The sequence below is a fragment of the Osmerus mordax genome, chromosome 23 (genome assembly GCF_038355195.1).
Source record: "Osmerus mordax isolate fOsmMor3 chromosome 23, fOsmMor3.pri, whole genome shotgun sequence".
Classification (NCBI taxonomy): domain Eukaryota; kingdom Metazoa; phylum Chordata; class Actinopteri; order Osmeriformes; family Osmeridae; genus Osmerus; species Osmerus mordax.
In genome coordinates, this window is record NC_090072.1 from 7,906,673 (window position 1) to 7,927,353 (window position 20,681).

General features: G+C 38.2%; 1 protein-coding gene and 1 pseudogene across 1 annotated transcript; both read left to right on the forward strand.

Annotated features, from left to right (window-relative positions):
* The first annotated feature begins 15,847 nt into the window (after positions 1 to 15,847).
* LOC136967383 (homeobox protein HMX1 pseudogene) lies at positions 15,848 to 17,218 on the forward strand (annotated as a pseudogene).
* A 1,525-nt stretch (positions 17,219 to 18,743) lies between these two features.
* Positions 18,744 to 19,735, forward strand: hmx4 (H6 family homeobox 4). Its single transcript, XM_067261150.1, has 2 exons — positions 18,744 to 18,960; positions 19,179 to 19,735. Exons 1-2 carry the CDS (start codon positions 18,744 to 18,746, stop codon positions 19,733 to 19,735), a joined length of 774 nt encoding a protein of 257 aa, XP_067117251.1.
* The last annotated feature ends 946 nt before the right edge of the window (positions 19,736 to 20,681 follow it).

A 20,681-nucleotide genomic window follows, 5' to 3' on the forward strand; every position in this document is an offset into this window, starting at 1 on the left:
AGTCAGTGGGAAACATGGAACTGTGTAATTAGCAATCATGAGCTATACAGATTCTGTGGAAATTATGTCAAATTGCTCAATTTTAATCATGGGGAAGACATACTGTATCTTATGAAGGGTTGAGAATGGTTATTGGCCCCATCCAATACAATCTACAAGGAATATATTTATGGAGAACTCAACACATTTTGGAAGAATTGCCAATGTAGCTGACAGAAAATGAAAGTGAGGCAGAAACCCCCATGGGGCCGATCCAATATTCTGTGTCCTATAGACTCTAATTACTTGGGATGATGAGGCAGAGTAGATGTAGACCTTAACGTGCAAGAATCAGGAAATTGTCTTGATTGTGAAACTCATTCCTAGATCATGTACAGGAAACTACAGTTTATAATGAAATTTGGGTTGCTCCTTTGAACAAACTATTTACCTTTGGAGCACAGATTTGGGAATGCCACTTATATCATGTAGAAAATGTAAGAACATTCAAAATGGGTCGCACTTCATTTAATAACCTTCCATTTGAGCTACATGCCAAAACTTTAGCATTTCGAACTTGCATTAAATATCTTTCTTTTCACAAAAGCAGATTTCTATCATTAAAATCTGCAGTTCATCACACTGACTGTCTCAGCAGAATTCAGGACAAAAGAGAGTATGTACACAGATTGTACCTTGCTCTTGATTAGAGGAATTGCAAATCTTACAATTTACACCCATTACTGGTCTCCCCTGATGAAAGAAAGCTTGGTTGGTCAGCAGTAATATTTGATATAAACATAAAAATGACATTCATAAGGTTGACAGTTTCTTCAGTAAGGAACAAAGCATTACAGTATTATCATCACCATGAACATGTTTTAAGAGCTATTAGGAAGAGAAAGCTCTAACATTACATGCTAAATGCACTTGTGTGAATGAATCAAAGCATGACTGATTCTCTGTCCAAACACTGAGCAATCATAACCATCCCATAGCTCAGAAATTCAGACTCTGAGGATATAATTATACCTTCTAGCGAAGACATTCAATTATTTACAAGCATCATTGATAATATTGTATCTCTACAATTGGAAGATGTGACCCCAACAGTTTTTTAGCTTCAAGTCAACTAACCCAAACCACATTAGTTAAAGACAGCAAATAAAATACTTTTCTAACTTCTGTGCAGTTTTATTGAAATGGTGTTCGTCTATGAAAGGTTGTTGGGGTGACTGTACAAGGATTATTAATCTATCATAATGAAAAATTATGTTTAATGTCAAAATTAAATTCAAATGACCACCACAACCCTATCTCAACTGATTCACAAGGTGTTTTGAGATGATGTTTGATGTCTGAAGTATAGTTGACCAACATACTACAGAGCATGTGTAACAGCTGTGTACTGGAATTAACCTTGTTTGTTTATTGGTAGAGTTGGGTTGTGGTGGGCATCAGAATTTCCTTTCATTTAAAACTTTTCACGCACCATAACTCTGTTGTAATAAAAAAAAAATCCAATGATTTTCCTTTTAGAACTTGCTCTAAAATATCTTGTGCTGCACCATACATTTCCTGCCAATATTGACATAAGGTAAGTTTGTCTGAGTGTTTTACACCTGGAATGATATGGAGTAAAAATGTTATAAAGATGTAATATATTTCAGACTGTATGGATTGATACAGGATTTGACAGTGTCTGATGTCATGAGCACTATGCCTGCACGCCATTATTTTATCTTTTTTTGCTGCACAGCAACAGCACTGTGTGTTTCTTGAGCCTAGGTTTCTTTACTTCATCCATAATCAAATGCTCTCACCCACAGACCTCCTTGGAAGAAATTGGTCAATTATTTAGAAGTGAGGAGAAGGACATCTCAAAGTCTAGGCGAATGTTGACGGAGTGATGGATTACCGTGCTGTGATGAAATCTGATTATTTTCTTAATTGTCGGATGAAATACACATAAAACTATTTTCTGAATCTGGGTTTGTGAATTACCAGATTTAGAATGTGGAATCATAGAGGTTTTTTTCTCAAATGAATAACAGCTAATGGGTATGATTCATGTTCAGACTTGTAGAATATCACTCTCACTCATAAGACACTTAACTGTAGCTCATTGTACAAGTCTACTGTTGGTACAACAAAACTGTCCTTGATTCACCTTACTGAGTACAAATAGCAAATTTAAGCAATAACTTTACAACCCATCAGTGAAGAAAGTGTTCAGTACCCCACTAAACCAAACCCAAAACGATTTAGTAGGGAGAGGTGGCTTGATCGTGGGTTGTTGTCATAACATACCATCATACTCTGTATTCGAGCCACCTTCACACTGCACTCTGACTACACACAGATGTTTCATAGAGAATGTAGGAGATACCTGGCAACACTCAGGCTGGTGTCCTCACACACACTGCCTCGATCAATGCACACTGCGCCTCCGCGAGCTAGAGCGAATAAAAGGGGATTGTGGGATTATTCTGAGTGTGTGAGCATATGATTTCGACTTGTGACAAGCCGGGGAGCAGCCCGCGGAGTTCATCACAGTCCTCCGCAGGGCTTTATCGGTTCCTGATGGAGAGGAACACACACATTTCCGGGATGGCAGATCCCAAAGCGCCATTAGCAGCGGTGTACAGAGACGGGGGCTAAGTCTCCGCACCATCTGGGAGACTGATAAGGAGGTAAAGGGCACCGGTGTATTGTACTGCTTGAAGATATATGGTTGCAAAGTCTCCATAGGCTGTGATGAATTGCAATGTGTTTTCAATTTACCTGTGAGGCAGACAACAAATCGCCGGGGGAGGATTATGGGATTTTGAATGTCATGGGGCAGGGACAGTTGTGATTGGTCGAGGAGTGAATGAGAGACATTTGAGGAGTAAATAAACTGCAGTAGGGAGTGATGTTAGAACGGGATGTGGTCTCTACATTGAAAGAGTCTAAGACGAATGGTACTTTTAAATGATGGAGAAACCACACTTATCACTGAGTAGGGCAGTAGGCTATACTGTTGTTTGGCATGTTATTACTTAAAAACCTAAATTACTGTAGCCTGTGTTAAGTGTAGCCTACCAGAGTGATTTAGAGTCTCAATGGATTTATCTTCAGTACCTTTGATTTAGTCTACTGTACGCCTTGCGAAAACGGTCACATTGTGCCTTCAAAAAAACTAAACTAAAATTCCCACACACACCTGAGTGAATGACAGTATTTGTTGTATAAGTATCACCCAAGTCGATAATAAGAAGCAGGAATGTAACTTCTCTCCCTTATTATCTAATAATTTCTGAAATCCAGTTTGGAATATGAAACAGAAGTATAAAAAGGCAGACCTGTCTGTGTGTGGACGGCGGGTGGGGGTTTATGCGGGTGTGTGTGAGGTGGTGGTGGTGGTGGTGGTGGTGGGGGGGGGGGGGGGGGCTGGGGTTTGAGGGAGACAGACAGCTTGAAGTTATGCAAATGACTGTACTCTAACTGGACTTCCTCGTACCCGGCTGCCAACAGAACTTATACTGCCCTTACATTGATTTTGAAATCCAATTGAAGTGAAAGCCCAGAAACACTCATTTGCATTACGCTCGAAGTGTTTGCCTTTTAGACATGTGCCTCATGGCATTTATTTATTTATTCCCTCCTTCTTCTTGTCTGCACGTTCGAACTCCTTACAACAGACGACGTTCTCTGTCTAGGTCCGTCTGAAGGACTAATTTGATCTGATAGGGCGACGAGCGGAGACAGTGGCAACGTGCATAGGCACAAGCCCTTAGACTCGGCGCGTAATGAATTAAACTGAACATCTTGCATGCAGAGTTTGAATGTGATCTTGTTAACGACATTTAAAAAGGGTTGCTTCCATCTGGGGTCTCCAGACACAAGTGGGATTGCGAGAGATACTGAGGTCTCGTTGACTGATGTTCTCTGACTCAATGGCAATCGAAGGTAGGCTAATAGTTCCTTTTACAGATGCTCACTCCTACTCCTGGACCTGCAAAGAATGAACAGAAGAATGATGTTGGACTTACTGTAGTTTGTAGACTCCCAATAGTCCAGTCCTAGCCTGGTCCTAACCAGACTCTCGTACATTGCATTTGTACAGAGAGTCTGGCCTCGCTCCATTGACAAGCGTTGACTTCCTTGTAGGCGGGTACTCTGTTGAAGTTTAAAACTATTGGATCTGCCCAGAGCCACTCTGATCTGCCATAACCAATCGCTTGCGTTCGCCTTAGCCAATTCCTTCACCACTACTGTAACAGAGCTAGCTGCCGTAGCTGGAAAATCAAACTGTTCCCGAACCCCGTGGGGAGGAGGGCCACAACATCATGGCCACCAACAAAACTCAGCAAAACTTGTTCTTGTTCCGGCTTTAGCTGTTGGATATTCGGCAGCGTTGCCACAACGGACCAAATGGCTTTGCTCGCATCTTTCTCTGCCGCCATTACGGAACTACAACACAAACTAGCACACAACATCAACGTCATCGTTCTCAGCCACTCCCTCTGTTCGCTGATTCACCGGTAGAAAATCAACCTGAAAAATCGGACTTACGTACCTCATGGCCAGACCTATGTACAGAAGCAAAAATAAAATTGAGCGGAAGTACGTTGGAGGGCAGAGCCAGGCCATCTTCACCCAACTAAATCCATCAAGACTGTATGTGCTACATCTATGCTTTCGAAACAATAAACTTGACCACAAAGGTATAAGACATTTGGTTTACTGTTAAGCAATCATATTGCAATTTCGATAACCCAATGTGCCATAAAGTTGAAAAGACATCACTTTTGAGTGGATTTAGTTGAGCATAAGATTGCGCAGTAATCATATTTAGCAATTTCCTTCTGTGATAAAATTGAAGCAATTATATCAGCATATTATTTGCATAAAAGAGTTGATGGCACATCTCTCTGCACCACTGGCCACCCCTCCCTCTACCCTTCCACCCACCAGATTTCTTTTTCAGCGAATATAATTTCCCTCATTTTAACAGGCAATGATAACACTTTCCCCGGGAAAACAAGGATTGCATGGATGACATATGATAATGTAATTTTGATGCAGCTCAAAGTGATCGATGAGTTCATACTGATTACCTAAAAACAAGTATATTAATGAGTTTCCAGTCGGTTGGTATTTGGATTATAGAGAAGCATCATGGCCTCAATGGGAATCATAAAATGACATATGTCACTGAATGAAGCCCTTCTGCTGATGCCATGGGGAGTGGGGCTATTTATTTTTTATGAAATAAGTTTACAAGAACTGCAGTTTCTATTCTCAAAAGTCAATGCCATTTCAGCAGCAGTGTCGGACCAATTTCGATTATTGACTATTGACAAGCAACAGATGCGTTTTGTTACTTAGTAAGGGGACAGAGTTTCAGTCATTTCTATTGTCGGGACCGGCTGTTCATGTTCAACATGCTAACATTTACTTTACAGTAACAGTAGCAGAGCCAGTCTTATTGAATTGGGGGACAGGGGGAAAATTTGTTGGAGTTTTGACTGTGATTTATTTCCACAGGCGTAAGACACCACTGATACTGTATTTGTCTGTTATGGTGAATGGTCACATGGTGTAAGATTTTGATACTGTGTCATTGCCAAGACAACAGTTCCAATCACTTTAATCTATTATAATAGTGCCATACTGCCACCCTGTGGAAGAGGAGTGTCTTTGTGCCCTAGACAGGGCACGTTGCTGAAAAAATTCACAATATTGTATTGTGTTTTATTATAAGGATAATGTATAATACCCCCATGGACCCTACAGTATTTAGGCTAGTAGGATTTAGATTAAATGGCCAAATGTTTTTTGACTCTAGCTCAGAATAGGGACACTTCCTTTCAAACTTATCAGTCCAAAACAAGGCCAGTAACATGGAGTTGGTCCTCCACTTTGCTTCTATAACAGCCTCCACTCTTCTAGCCCTTCTATTCAACCACAAGAGCCTTCGTGAAGTTGGGCTCTCATGTTGAGTGATTAGGTCTGGCTCCCATATGGCATTAGAATTCATCCAATGGTATTTGGTGAGGTTGAGGCCAGGCCTCTGTGCATGCTCCAGACAAGCCCTTTCTTCATGGACCTCGCTTTGTGCATGGGGGCATTAACATTCTGAAGCCTCCTGCCACCTGTTGCCACAAAGTTTGAAGCACAGAATTGTCTAGATTGTCTTTGTTTGTTTTAGCATCTTTCAGCGGAACTAGGTTGTCAAACCGGAACCTTGAAAGACGGCTCCAGACTATCATTCTTCCTCCAGAGAACAAACTGTACAGTTGGCACTATGCATTCGAGCTGTAGTGTTCTCCTGTCATCTGTCAATTGTGTCAAAGTGCCAGTGCCTGTCACAGGTATGACAATGTTAACTTTCTTCTCTTTTCGTTGTCTTGTGCTGTGTTGTGGCTTGGGTACTTTCAGTCTGTGGAGAGTTCATTTAGCCACTCTGCTCTCTTATCCTTTCCGTGTAACAGAGTTTAATTAAAAAATCATTTTTCCTTTCTTTAATGTGGGGCCGGGTCGGTCTGTAATGGGCCGGAGTGACTGCCAGTATTCTTGTGGAGATTTTATTAGGATTTTAAATGTATCTATTATGGTAGATTAGTTTATTATGTTGTTATGCACCACACATCCATACATATCAAGGGATGTATAGCCTATTAAAAGACCATTGTTACTATCGTAATGACCTTTTTTCATATTCATTGCTATTGAACTCAAAACATTTACTTACGTATGCATATTTATCAGTGTGAACTTGTTGTCTTTTTTTCAAATATAAAAATATATATATAAAAATGTCTCTGGCATTGTTCAGAGGACCGGTCCACGTAGTTTGGGGACCCCTGAAAGAATCCATGAACATCCCTTGAACTGACATTGTAAACTTAATAGCTGAAAGGTAATGCTTATAAGGTATAGATTAGAACTCATAACAAAAGTGAGTCTTCCGTCAGTGCAGTTCTCTGCCCTTATTAACTGGCATAATATGCTGTAATGGTTCTTGAGGGCTTTTCGCAGGAAAATGTTGTGTAGTGGACTCTAGGGCCCTCTAGTGGTCAACTGGATCACTGCACTTGAAGTGCAACCAGAACTTATTACCACAATTGCAATAGTGCTATTCATTGTGTCCTTACCTGGGAAGGAGACTGCTTAAACATATTGTAGCCTTGAGTCCAAATAAACAAAAATTATAGATGTTTACATGCTAAATTCTTGTTAATTCTTCTTATTGAAATTGGCTAAAATTCAGTCCAGTTGCATTTTATGGATGGGGATCTTTCAAATTAACATTCATGATTCGTTTCCCAGAGACTTATTAAACATAGTCGAGAACTTAGTATGTTAGTAGCCTATGTTTTAACGGATTAAAACAGATCATGTTTTTTCCCATACACACTCTAAATTATACAATATATATGTATAAAATACAATTAGCCTATCAAAGTCTCACGGAGTCATATTTACACTTTATATGCAAAATCGTTTGAAGTCATATTATTAACCGGCTTTGGGAAATTAAGACCAAACTGAGAAATCATATAGACCTAGCATAATATAACTACAGTAGCAAGCCTTTATGTTGCTTCAGTTTCTGTTTCTGTATTGCTTCAGCCTCCGTTTGCAACGGGATTAAAATGTTCAGGACTGTGTTATCAGAAACATTAGAAACAGTTACAGAACTGCTGCAAGTCAGTTAATGTGGTATTATATCTACTTTGAGTAATTGATCAAGTTAAGTTGGTGTTGTCTAGGCCTTTAGCCTACCCTAAGTTGTCGCGAAATGCGGTGCCAGGCTTGTTTCTCAAAGGCCTAGTCTTCGGTGCCCAGTTGGAATGGGATTGGAATCCATTAGTGCATTCATGGCCTAACTTCCGATATCTGATTAACTAGAGGCTTTTGTCACAGTGTCAAAGTAAGTGGGGACGACACCCTTGTTTTTGATCACACAGCATGAAACGCGCTGCCTGCCCCCCAAAATACGCTCATGTGAGCAAGAAAATTAAAGTTGACATCTGAATTTCCTCTAAAACCTCTCGGTCGAGAGTTAGAAATATACAGTTATGTGGTTAATACATTTCCTTCTTTGCATCCAGTCTTCCAGCATGCACCTTTCATAACATGTATGTCTTGCCACTAGAGAGAAATACAAAATGCATTCAAGAAAACGGAGTAATGACAGCGCTTTATGTCACGTGAGAGGTGAGTTTGGTTATTCCAGTAGAAGATTTTAGAAACATATGCATTTAGCATAATTCCCAAGCATTTGTGTTTCTAGTTGATGTAGCCTATAGCCAAATTTAATCTAAAGTTAAGTTGACAAAAGGCTACATTTCCAAGTTTTCATACTTTTGCAAAAAATTAAATTTCTGAGCAGTAAATAGTTTATAGGTAAAAACAGTCACCTAATGAGCGTCCAGATGAATATGAAAATGGGGAAGGACTAGCTACGACCAAACCTTTGTTTGATGTTTAGCTGTTATCTTTCAACCAGAACGTCACGGATCGAAGTTCCCTTCTCAGCATAGTTATTGAGGTACTGAACTTTTCTTTTGTCCGTCAAAACACACAAATATTAATCTTATTTATATATCAACTTGGATAAATTCCATTGATAATTGATACCTCTTACTCATTCGATCTGTTCAGAATGATTCTGCTTTACTGTCAATGGTAGAAATTCTACGTAGGCCTAGTTTATGAGCTACTATAAACTGACATCATAAAATAGGCTTATACATCACTTCGACCATAGTACACTACTCATTTACTTCCTTCCGTTTTACTTCTAGGAACTTCTAGGAAAACAACCAAACAGGATTAATGAAATAATTAGCCTTAAAAAATTAAAATAGGATGAGAGTAATAACAATAACATTGATAATTACAATAATATAAAGCTACTGATAGATTACATTTACCATTGATATTTCGTTATGATACGCTTTATGAATCATTCATATTCAATATGTTATAAATGTTTAAATACACATTTATTATTTGTATAATTATTTTACAATTAGACCTAGTAGACTAGACCCATGTAGGCTTATTAGAACGGGAATGTGCCTTTGATCTAAAAAACTATATGATTTAGGATGTAACATTTATAGGCATACTGATATTAAACACAGCATCAGTGAATCCATTGACTTAAAAAAATCTGTTTGTAGTTTAAAATTCTGTAATAAATTACAATAGCATATACAGTACCAGTTAAAAGTTTGGACACATTTTCCCATTCAATTTTTGACTGGTACTGTACATATTGCCCCCAATAAGTAAAAGTTATGTCAATAAGCTTTAAAACTGTTGGTGTATTCTATAGCCTGAGTTTAGGTTATATGCTTTATTTTATGCAGCAAATGGTTAGTAAAATGCTTATAGTGATATAAAGAACACGTTTGCTGCTTATTATGCTAACACATCAAAACATTTACAATGTAGTCTACAAACACGTCTCAAGACACACTTTTTGTGGCCAGGAAACCTAATATTGTTGGTTGCTTATGGCAAAATCACAAATGTATCCATGGTTTGCAAATATAACTAGCCTATAACAAAAGTATAGAACACAGGGCTGTGTGAAAGATAGACTTTTGTTTTAGTAGTCCTATGGGTCTTTAGGTGACTTCTTCTTGCACGAACATGAATAATAAAAAGCACTTTAAATGCCCTAAAATCATGGCATTTTCATAACTGTCCTTGAATAGATTCGTGAGCGATAAAAAATAATTTTCACCTTGTCAAAAGAGGTAGAATCAGGTCAGAGGTGCTGCAATACTCTGAGAATGGCTAAAGGCAGGAGGAGAAAGGACTCGCGTGACAACAGAGGGTAAACAAGACTTTCCAGGGCAATCGAGTGTCCTTGAGGCACACATTAGAAGTGAACTCTTTCATCTTTCATGTCGCTTCTGGTTATCTTACCATGCCACTTGCCCATGTATGTTTAATCATATCAGATGTTTTTCCAATGAGTATGGTATCCTTTGGGGAAATCCCGTAGAATTTTTCTGAATTGATTGAAGGGAAAGTAGTCCACAATTATAGTTTAGAGACCTACACATTATCTATATATATATGTATATTTTTTAATCTAGGCTACATTTATGAAACTGTAATAGTCTGATTTTACTTGCCTAAAACTAGTTATTTTTTTATAGAAAACGTAACGTTGGAGAGATTGTTTAGAAAGTTCGACATAAACTTTAGCAGTTCCAAAAAGTACAATAATAATACTTGTATTTATGATAATGACATCACTACAATAACACGTGTAATTAATAATAACAATAGCAATATTAAGCATAGGAATATTGATACAGTAGGTCTATATGTTTAACATTGAGGTCTTAACTCATTTTTTAACAGATTTGAACTAAACAGTTTTGAATTGTTTTCGTTGTAGTCTCATAAACTATTAACAACATCTTAAAAAATGAATAGGTTGTCATTTTATATTGATACCTGATTTAAATTAAAATAGGCTAGATTTAGTTTGAAGTCAAATGTTTTGCTTAAATCCAGATTAACCAAGTCTATCTGTAAACACTTCATAAACTTTTTATACAAATAAAACATTAAGGGCAATCATATAGAAGTGAGTATATTGAATATGTTCAAAATAAATCCTGAAAGAGATATGGATCATTTACACCAAACCAGAATGGAAAATCTAACCATGTATTTCTTTTATGCCAGAAAGTGTTGTTTTTATTCAAATTATGATTTAATCCCAGTGGTTATGTGTTTATGTTTTATTTTACTGGAACTGTCAGGTAAACAACGTTGCTCCTTGCAGTGAGAATGTATTTGTCTCTGGAGACTACAGCAGTCCAAAAATGCCTCTCAAAAAAGCCTCCCATGCTTACTATTTATTGGCAGTATATTCACTCTATTAAATACAAACATATTGAGAAGAAAGTTTATGGGCACATTGCATCTGCCCTTACCATAGGCTTAATATCAGATACACTTTTAGCAGTCTTTCAGTGGTATGATTTATTGAAAAATATGGACCTTGGTTTGAGCTAATATGACAGAAGTGCTTTGACCTTGGGGGCAGCGTACTTTCTAGTCAGCTGCCTTTTCCCCACTACCTTGAGTGTACTCTCCTTCTTTCTCACGCGATTCCTGCATTTGAGAGGAATTCAGTCTGTCGTTCAGTAGCTTTCCCCAACTAAGCAGGGTTATTTTAAGTTTACTCACAAATATGAGCTGAACCACAAAGCTGCCGGGTCAGTGAATGTGATGTTAGCTAAATCAATCAAGTGAAGATGGGATATTTTCTTGCCAACGCCAATCTTAAAATATTTGGAGGCCAAAAAAAAGCCAGTGCTTAATTACATTTATAGTATTTTATATTGATAAGGTTCTTAATATTCTATAATATAATATTTTAACAAAACAAATACATGTTATTGAACCTAATCACAATCTTTTTCTGCATTATCATCTCTCAAGTGATGTCAACCACATGAGAAGTGCTGTGTTAACATTTGACCTCAGTTCCTGGCACTGCAAGGCATTAGTGGTATTATGGAGGGAAAATATGCCTTGGAACTAACTCTGATATATGCACATTGATCTAATGTCCCATAAGCCTATTTATTTCCAGTGGACATGTAATCCATCAGAAGTGCTCCTTTGTTCCAACCCCTGGGGGATAAAAATGTGCTTCCTGTATACCTGCTGCACTTATCTCATGTTATAAACCTTGCTGTAGTCCCCCCAGTTTAACTGTGGATATGAAAAAGAACTTGTGCATATGCTGATTTGATGCAAGACTAAGTGGATGAAGTTGTGACACTATATCAAAAGCATTGCCTTTGTATTGTGTGCACAGCAAATTACAGAACGTATTTGAGATATTTATTGATATCTGACTTCCTAGGCAGTGCCTTTAACTTTACCCTTCACACAGAAAGTCTGTGAGAGAGGGCAGTTTGTGGCACTAAGCTGTGATGTGCTTAAAATGTCAACTCTCTTCCCCCATTGTGCCGAACTGCCGAACTGGCCTTAACAGGGGTTAATTTGCCGTGGAAGGGTTAAACAAACCTGCATTCAAAGTTTACACCACAGCAAAACCCTTATATGCACTGCAAATGTTTTTTTGAACGCTGCAAGCTCAAATAACAACATAAAAGCTGAAAACAGTGGTGAGGTTGTAATCATTAGGCCAACCGTTTCTGTGTCTACATAGGATTCAGCAAACGCTCAATAGTCACCAAACCAAACAAATCCCAGAATGCCTTTTGCCTTGTCTAGATGAATAGTGTTCTGGGTGCACTGGGGTGAAGGGTAACAATTTATTAAACTGGAAGAAGTATATGTCAGTTTCAATGAAAGCGACCTGAGGTGTACTGGGGATAAAATGCAGATTAAAGTTCCAAACTCAGGTTCTGTTCTTCTGTGGTCCAACCACTTGACATAAACCGCCACAAAGACAATGTTCAAGAGTTTCTTGATGGTAACACATTAGTATCTTAGCATTCCCCACAAACCAGTATAGGAGTAAGAAGAAAAAAGAGAAAGAGAAAACGAGGTACCTCCCCAGGCATGCTAAATATGGCAAATTCATCAATAGCTCCAAGCTCAAAACATTATAAAGGGGCCTTTTGGTTGATTGCTTCTCTGAAGGCAGAACCAAGATGTCTGGACCTCGGCGACCTCATATACACTATTGCATTCTGGGTCGTGGCCTTGACCTCAACAGTGTGCACCATGACAGTGACCTATTATCCTATCAGCTATGCCTCATAATGATACCCAGGATTCCCCCGTACAGGCCCCTAATGCAGTCATCCTCATCCACTGGAATTCGCAATGGAGACAGGAAAGACAAACATATACTTTGCTAATGATATAGGATTGGAATGCCTATGTTGTTGGATAGTTAGATTAATTACTTCAGTATGGATGAGCAGACTGAACAATAACCTCAGAAATCAGAATAATGTATTAAATGGTGAAGTATATGCATTGGTATACCCTTGTCTAGCCTATTAGAATACTTATTTTTGAGTTATGTATACACTGCAGGCATATTCTAGTCAGACTAGAGATTATGTATTGACTTTATGTAAAATTAACATAGAGTTATCCCAGTCCTGTGGATAAATATAAATGTCACTTAGCATCTACTAATAAATATGTTTCCTGTTGTGGTGCAAAAGAATGATTACAAAGTAATGTAAAGTAGTTTTATAAATATTTTATTTTTCTAATTTTCCAGGATTTATAATGGTACACACAAACAAAATAGACATATAAGAAAAACTCAATAAGAAGCATAAACAATAACCCAAACAGCTGCCAGATAGATAACAATAATTAATGAATGATGTACAGGTTTTATCATTGCATCTAATTGGGCTCAGAGTCTCTGTTTGCATGATTCTGTGATGGTCTGGCTGCTGCATGAAGGGTTTTCTTTAAAAGTATTTAAAATAACTTAATTGAACTACTGAATCCGCTGAAGTGTCAATCCTAAATAAAGTGAGTTCAAACACCAATGTTACATGTACTGTCATGTAGCCTCATAATGAAACAGGGAGGATTCATTGGCCTCTTGCAGAGCAGAAAGAGATATTTTCAAGAATCAACACAAAAACATGTCTGTTGGGATAAAACTTATTGTTCAATTGTTCAAAATTCACAGGATGCAGAAGATGAAGTTGGACTATGTGAAAGATTCTTAGCTTGATCATTTATCCTATATGATGTACTTTAAGAATGTAATTGTCACTGAATATGTATTGTGCTCCACTGTTTTTCTTTTCCTTTTTTTCTTCTTTTTTTGGGTGAGGCAAACCAATGTATATTCCATACATTTAGTCGTTTAGAAGACGCTCTTATCCAGAGCGACTTACAGTAAGTACAGGGACATTCCCCCCGAGGCAAGTAGGGTGAAGTGCCTTGCCCAAGGACACAACGTCATTTGGCACGGCCAGGAATCGAACTGGCAACATTCAGATTACCATCCCGATTCCATAACACGAGAGAAAGTGCCTTTAGGCCTTTATCTGTTGGTTAGTTGCAGTTTGTTTGTGTGAGTGTGCGTGTGTGTGTGTGGAGAGAAGTTTGTGTTTAAAAATGTTTGTGTGTTATTTCAAGTTACTGAATACTGTAAATAAATAAAGCTGTGCTGTATACAGGTTGGTGTATGTGTATGTTTTCAAAATTATATCCCGTCTCTGAAAATCTCAGGCTTTGGCATCCTACAAAGTCCGGCACACACTGAAACATGATATTCAAAGCCCATAGATCGGATCCTGAAAAATAATGTTTTAAAAATAAAGTGGACTGTGCACAAATAGACAATTACAATTTTATAACCAACTACTCGTCAAGATGGATTCAGTTTCTAAGCATGGCTGTATGAGAAATGGCTACATTATCGAACTACAAGGAACTTATGAACTCCAAAAAATAAAGATACAGCCTCACTAATAACGTGTGAACTACCAAGCCAATACAATGGAGTGTAAGGCCCATGGTTAATGGAGTTTATAATTCTAAGATGTTTTGAAAACCTTGTAGAATTGAAAGGGTCAACCTTGTAATCGAAGCAAATTTGCGAGTAAGGCTACTACAAAAAAATCGCACAACTTGTTGAAGCATAGCCTAGTTTCGTTCATTGCATCTGATTAATACTTAACAAAGTGTCAGATTTTTGCCCTTTTTATTATGTAATTTATAATGAAAGTTTTACATAGCTAATATAGTACTATAGCTGTGGTCAATCGGTAGCCTACTTTATAATGCAGGCCGCAGCGCTCAATGCGCATGGAAAATGTATCCATCGGTTGAGAACAGTTTTAGTATAAAATCGATCACTACCATTAGCCTATAATACTACTATGTGCAAAATAAGGTAACAATATAATTAGTATTAGTATTTATATTGTCATTTTTTCCAACATTCCTCTGACCAGCTGAATATTTTTCCATAACACACAAATATGGTTCAAAACATATTCGGATGTTTATGCGAAGAATTTAGGCTTTTGTTGTGTCGGCTGAGTCGTCACAACTCAGATTATAGGCTGTATGAAAAAAGAAGTGCAGCTCTAATTGTACATGCATATATATATATTTGAAAATACATTTTGTTGTTGTTATTTAGCCTAGCTATTTCATATTTCAAAAAGCAGCTGAGTTAAAAACTAAAATACATGTAGAAGAACTGCACTCACTCTTTACGGGAATGAAGAGAAAAAAAATGCCTAAATCGATTTGTACATTCAATAAGCATACACAGGAAGCTGTTTGTGCCTTAGTTATGAACCACATTTTAGGCTATAATTTGAATGGAATACGTGCTGAATAAAGAATTGTAACATAGCCTAAATTTGTGTGCATAGACAGATATAACCAATAGGAGGTACTGTAACATTCTTAGTGAAGCTATCTCCTCTTTCATGGAATGCCAGCCCGCGGACACTACTGTATCTCTGCTTTGATTTGCTCCCTAATTGACCTAAATAAAGCATCTCAAAGACACGGCCCCTACAACCCCTAAAGGCAGACCATCACACACCGTAGGGAGATCAATTCATGCAACATTCTTATTTTGTGAAGTAATCTCGCTTGCAGTCTCGACTGTCCAATCGCAAGACGTTGTTATACAGCCGCGTATAGCTCTCGCTCAGTGAAATTTACAGTAGAAGGCTATATCTACGGATTCTCTCACAGGCTTGCACTCATGTCTCCGGCTCTCGTGGATTGCTCGACGTGGTTCACGGGAGTTAGTAAGCGTAATCGGTAGTTATACCTGGGATACACGGGAATGTATTGACAACACCTGAACATTAAGAAATATCGTTTTTTATTAGTGATATAAGCGTTAAATTAACACAGTATGGTTGCTGATAAAGCGCCAGAGTCGCAACATGTCCCATCCTCGAGAGGTTCATCGTTTTCCATTGAGAATTTACTTCGTAGAACTGCCGACAAAAGATCTTCAACCGAAGATGCATTGGAATGTAAAGCCAAGGGTCTTCCCAACAACTTCTCTACCCAGGAGGAACATCGAGTATCTTCATTTGGACTAAACGCGCAACGCCTTGAAAAAGACGATATTTTGGACTGGTGTGAGAGCTCTCCTAACAAAGTCCACGGTCTTATAAGGAGTGAGTGCACATTTTGGATACGGTTGATGTTTATATCTGCATACAGACTATTTCCAAATGCTATATAGGCTAGATGATGCTTGTTTATTTGGCTACACATAAATTATTCTTTGGAGTTTGGTGTTTCAAAAGAACAGACACAATAAGGGCGCCTTTAAGATCAATTCAACCTTGCTCCTATGAGGGCACATTTGACCATAAATTCGCAGGCAAATTATGAATCCATAGGTTACTCAATCCAAGCCAAACAACCATGCGCTGCATTGCCTGCAGTCCATGCGTAAAAGCTCTCCATACCCTGTGTGGTAGTTTATTGTAGCCTAACTGACTAATGTTACCTATGCCTGTGATTTATGTAGTAGGCTAGTTTACTTGAATCCGATCATTATAGTTTGTTTTATTAAAATTGTGTTCACTGAACGTATACTGGAATAATGGGTATATAGATTCAGATTCTCATGGCCTTCCTATGATATTCCTCACTCATTTCAGGTTCACAATACCATTCTCACGTCTCCGATTATTCCGAGTACGCTCAACCAACTAGTGACCGGAATTCCCCTCTACCGGAGCCGGAGGAAGACACCGATGACCCAGATAGCAAAGCAGAGGATTGTCTGACAGATGACAAGGATGACGACACGCATTCTCCATGTTTCGCGCGAGATGACAGTGACACTCCCGATGCAAAAGCAGTTCGCAAAAAGAAGACCCGGACAGTTTTCAGTCGGAGCCAGGTGTTTCAGCTCGAGTCCACCTTTGATATAAAACGGTACCTGAGCAGCTCCGAGCGGGCAGGACTGGCCGCCTCACTTCAACTCACCGAGACGCAAGTGAAGATTTGGTTCCAGAACCGCAGGAACAAATGGAAGAGACAGATTGCAGCAGACATGGAGGCCACGAGCATCTCCTATTCGGCTCAAAGGATTGTCAGGGTTCCGATTTTGTATCACGAGAATGTGACACCTAGTTCGCTCACCACAAACTTGTCACAAGTGTCGCCACCCTTAGTTGGCTTCGCCAGCACTATGAGTTACCCCATCTCTCACTTCCCTCACCCGATGTCTTATATTAGATCACAAATGACAGGTTTTGTGTGATTAAATATATTTAGTGACAATGTTGTTGATGAGTTCTGCTCCTTATCATTGCAATCACTAAGTTGGGTCGCCAGGGTAAACAAATCTTATTTTTTGGCCCACTTATATTTTAGTAGTTCTTCAGATGTTCCATGTAAGCCTACAGTATGTCTACAATTAATTATTGATCTTTATCAAGAATTATTTATCAACATAAAGCCTAAGTTAACCTCAGAATAATAACACCTTGGGCATTTTAAACTAGGCCTATATTTTGTAAGATAGGCTACACTAGCCAACATTAACAGACTGAGTTTTACGAACTCCAGTCCGCCAACACGTATGTCTTACAACTTTTTTATTGGCATGGGGTTCAGGATACAACACTCTTTGCGTATCTTCTTTCACAATCTTTTATATAAATGGGATTTCATACTGAATTTTGTATACAGTCACTGTCCATAAACTGTGAATAAAAGATATGCAACTGAACGTGTTTCTTTTCATTGTGTGAACAGATTTGAACCGATAGGCCAGCTGTACCCTCATTATACAAATCACCCAGAGTTATTTGCCTACTTTAGCCCCAGTAAACAATGCAGCTCGTTTTAGAATATAAAAACTAGAAGGAGATGAATTATAGCCTATACAAATCATATATATGGCCGCTTTGCATTCACATTCGTTTTTCCACGGGCAAACAGACTATTTAAGGAAGTGGGCAAGGGTATAAAAAGAGAAGACCCCCACTAGCTATCAAAGTTTGAAACTGTGGGGAAAGCTAGACGTTTTGTGTATTCCTAAAGCTGAAACATAATTTCAATTCAACCAACATAATTACAATAGGTAAAAGTATCTATTGACCTACCACTTACACTATGCTACTATGATTTAAGAGGCTGCTTTTCTTAGGGGCTTCTCATTTTATATATATTTTTTTAAATTTAGCCAAAGTTACCAGTTATTCTGGAAACCGTAGGCTGAGGGGTCTTCACCAAAAATCTACAGCGTAAGATTGCCCTTTGGATCATAAACGTTATCACTTTAGTTCAAATCTTAAAAGATACACAGTAGGGTTTAATGTCAAGGACCCTATCTTAAGTTAATGTCTCCATCAACAAGATAACAATCGAGAAAGCAAAATAGTGACAAAATGCATACTACCTTACTGAAGTGTTTTCAATATCTCCCAGAATAACTTGACCAAACTCATTCAATTTAAAACGCGATGTTGAGACTAAAATGGCAATTTGGGTGATGTTAAGATAATAAACTATTATTCCACACAAGTAGGCTAGTCTAAACATTTATGGTGCGTAAATGTTGCAGGTTAAGGACGCTTCCCGCCCTCATCTCATATTTGGCGTCACGCTGCCTCGCAATTTCACCAATCAAAAGCTACAAAACCACAGTCTTCCGGTTCATTGAATAACGGTACACTACGTCCTGGTGTAGTTGCAATCAGGGAGCAATGGTGCTTCGAGTGTCCAAGACGTCGATGTTTTGGGAACCTCCGTCATCTTTTACTTTATAAAGAAAACCATAGATGTCGGGGAATATGAACAAAGGGGACATCCCATGTCGAACTGCTTCTTTGGCATTCACAATTGACAATATCCTTAATCTGAAGCACAACAAAATCAACTTGGACGCCCAGTATTCTAAAGTGCAAACGGACAGTGGACGTAAAAATGATTTCCAACTGCGGTACCACGAGGACTACGACGTTCAGAGGCGGCCAGACTTCATACCTCAAGAACCAGGTGAGATCTTTGGTTATTTTAAAATAAACATACCTGTCTAGTAGGCTACGTCAAGTCTTGACAATTAGGTATTTGATCAATTAACGTAGCCTATATAGGATGGGGAACATACATTAGGCTATATAGGCTATTGTATTAGCCTATTCCACCCAGGTTTGGACGGTGTCACACATTTCTGTATATGGCATCGAAACAAGTTTCCTTTCTTAATTTCACAGCGCAAACAGCAAACAGCGCCAGCAAAGACGGCTACGCTCTTGTTCGGAAAGTCTGCAGGGAGGACTCAACTCAGATGATTGACACTTGTCCAAGGGCTGAGAGCGCAAGCAGCTGCGATGATTTATCGGAGCAACACAAACCCAATGCTAAAACCAAAGCAATGGCAAAGAAGAAAACTCGCACTATATTCTCCAAACGGCAGATTTTTCAATTGGAAGCTACATTTGACATGAAAAGATATCTAAGCAGCGCAGAGCGCGCGTGTCTGGCGAATTCCTTAAAACTTACAGAGACCCAAGTCAAAATTTGGTTCCAGAACCGTCGGAATAAATTGAAGCGTCAAATATCCACAGACATAGAAGGACCAGTTGCCGCTGATCATTTTTCAGATGCTGGGAAAAATGTGCAATTACCAACTCTTTATAAAGACAGTAACGTTTTTGGCGGATGTTTGTTACCGATGCCTTTCCCAGTGGTATATCCAGCAGCAAACAATGCACCATACTTTTACTTTTCAAACTCTGGTAAATATTTCAGCTTGTTCGATACAGATTGATGATGAGCATGTTTGGGATGTACTTGTTGTGAACATGAAACGTGAATGGCTATCAGTTTGGATTCAGCTTCCACTGACAATGCCCTTCAGAGTGTATTAAAAAACCGTTATAGGCCTACTTTTTATGCTGGTTTTCAATTTATCTTGACAGTTGCGTCCTAGACCAATGCATGTGCCACTTTTAGTCCTTCACAGTAATGTTTTGGGTTCATTAGAATACATAATGCCATTTATATAATAATATGTGTCATTGCAATTATTTTTGTTATTATTTAAACTCCACAAGCTTGGAATTTTATCATCAAAGAATTATCATTATTTGTGCTGTAGGCCTACAGTGATGAATGAATGTAGCCTATGTTTATATTGTGCTGGGGATTGATGTAGGACATATTTACTTTTATTACCTTCACTGCAACTATAGTTGCTTGCTTTATACATATTTAATTTTTCTAACATTTACTATTACTGAGTTGTTGTTTATTTTCTCACTATGCAGTATATTTTATTTATATTGCCTTACTTGTTCATTTCAATGTATTTTTAAATGTTTATTTTTTACACTTACTCGTTATCTAAAAACATTGATCAAGACAGATTGTATAACTGTTGACATACAGTATATCATGACAACAACCACAACATATGCAATAAAGTGTTGTAATATTTGCAACATTTCCGTGTTTTTTGAATTACAGCTTGTAGGCTCAGATGTACTCAGATCCAGTTAAGTGCTATTGTTGTTATTATTGATAATTACACCATTATATAACACTGCTATAATACTAACTCACAACATAAAACATTTCAAAAAAGTTGTTTACACACCAAATTGATTCTCATTAAATCAGATTTCTCTACTTACAGTTTATGCAGTGAAGTCTGTACCATGTGTGTACTTTTGCAGAAAAACATATTTAAGTTCTATAGGAAAGCGATTCTACTA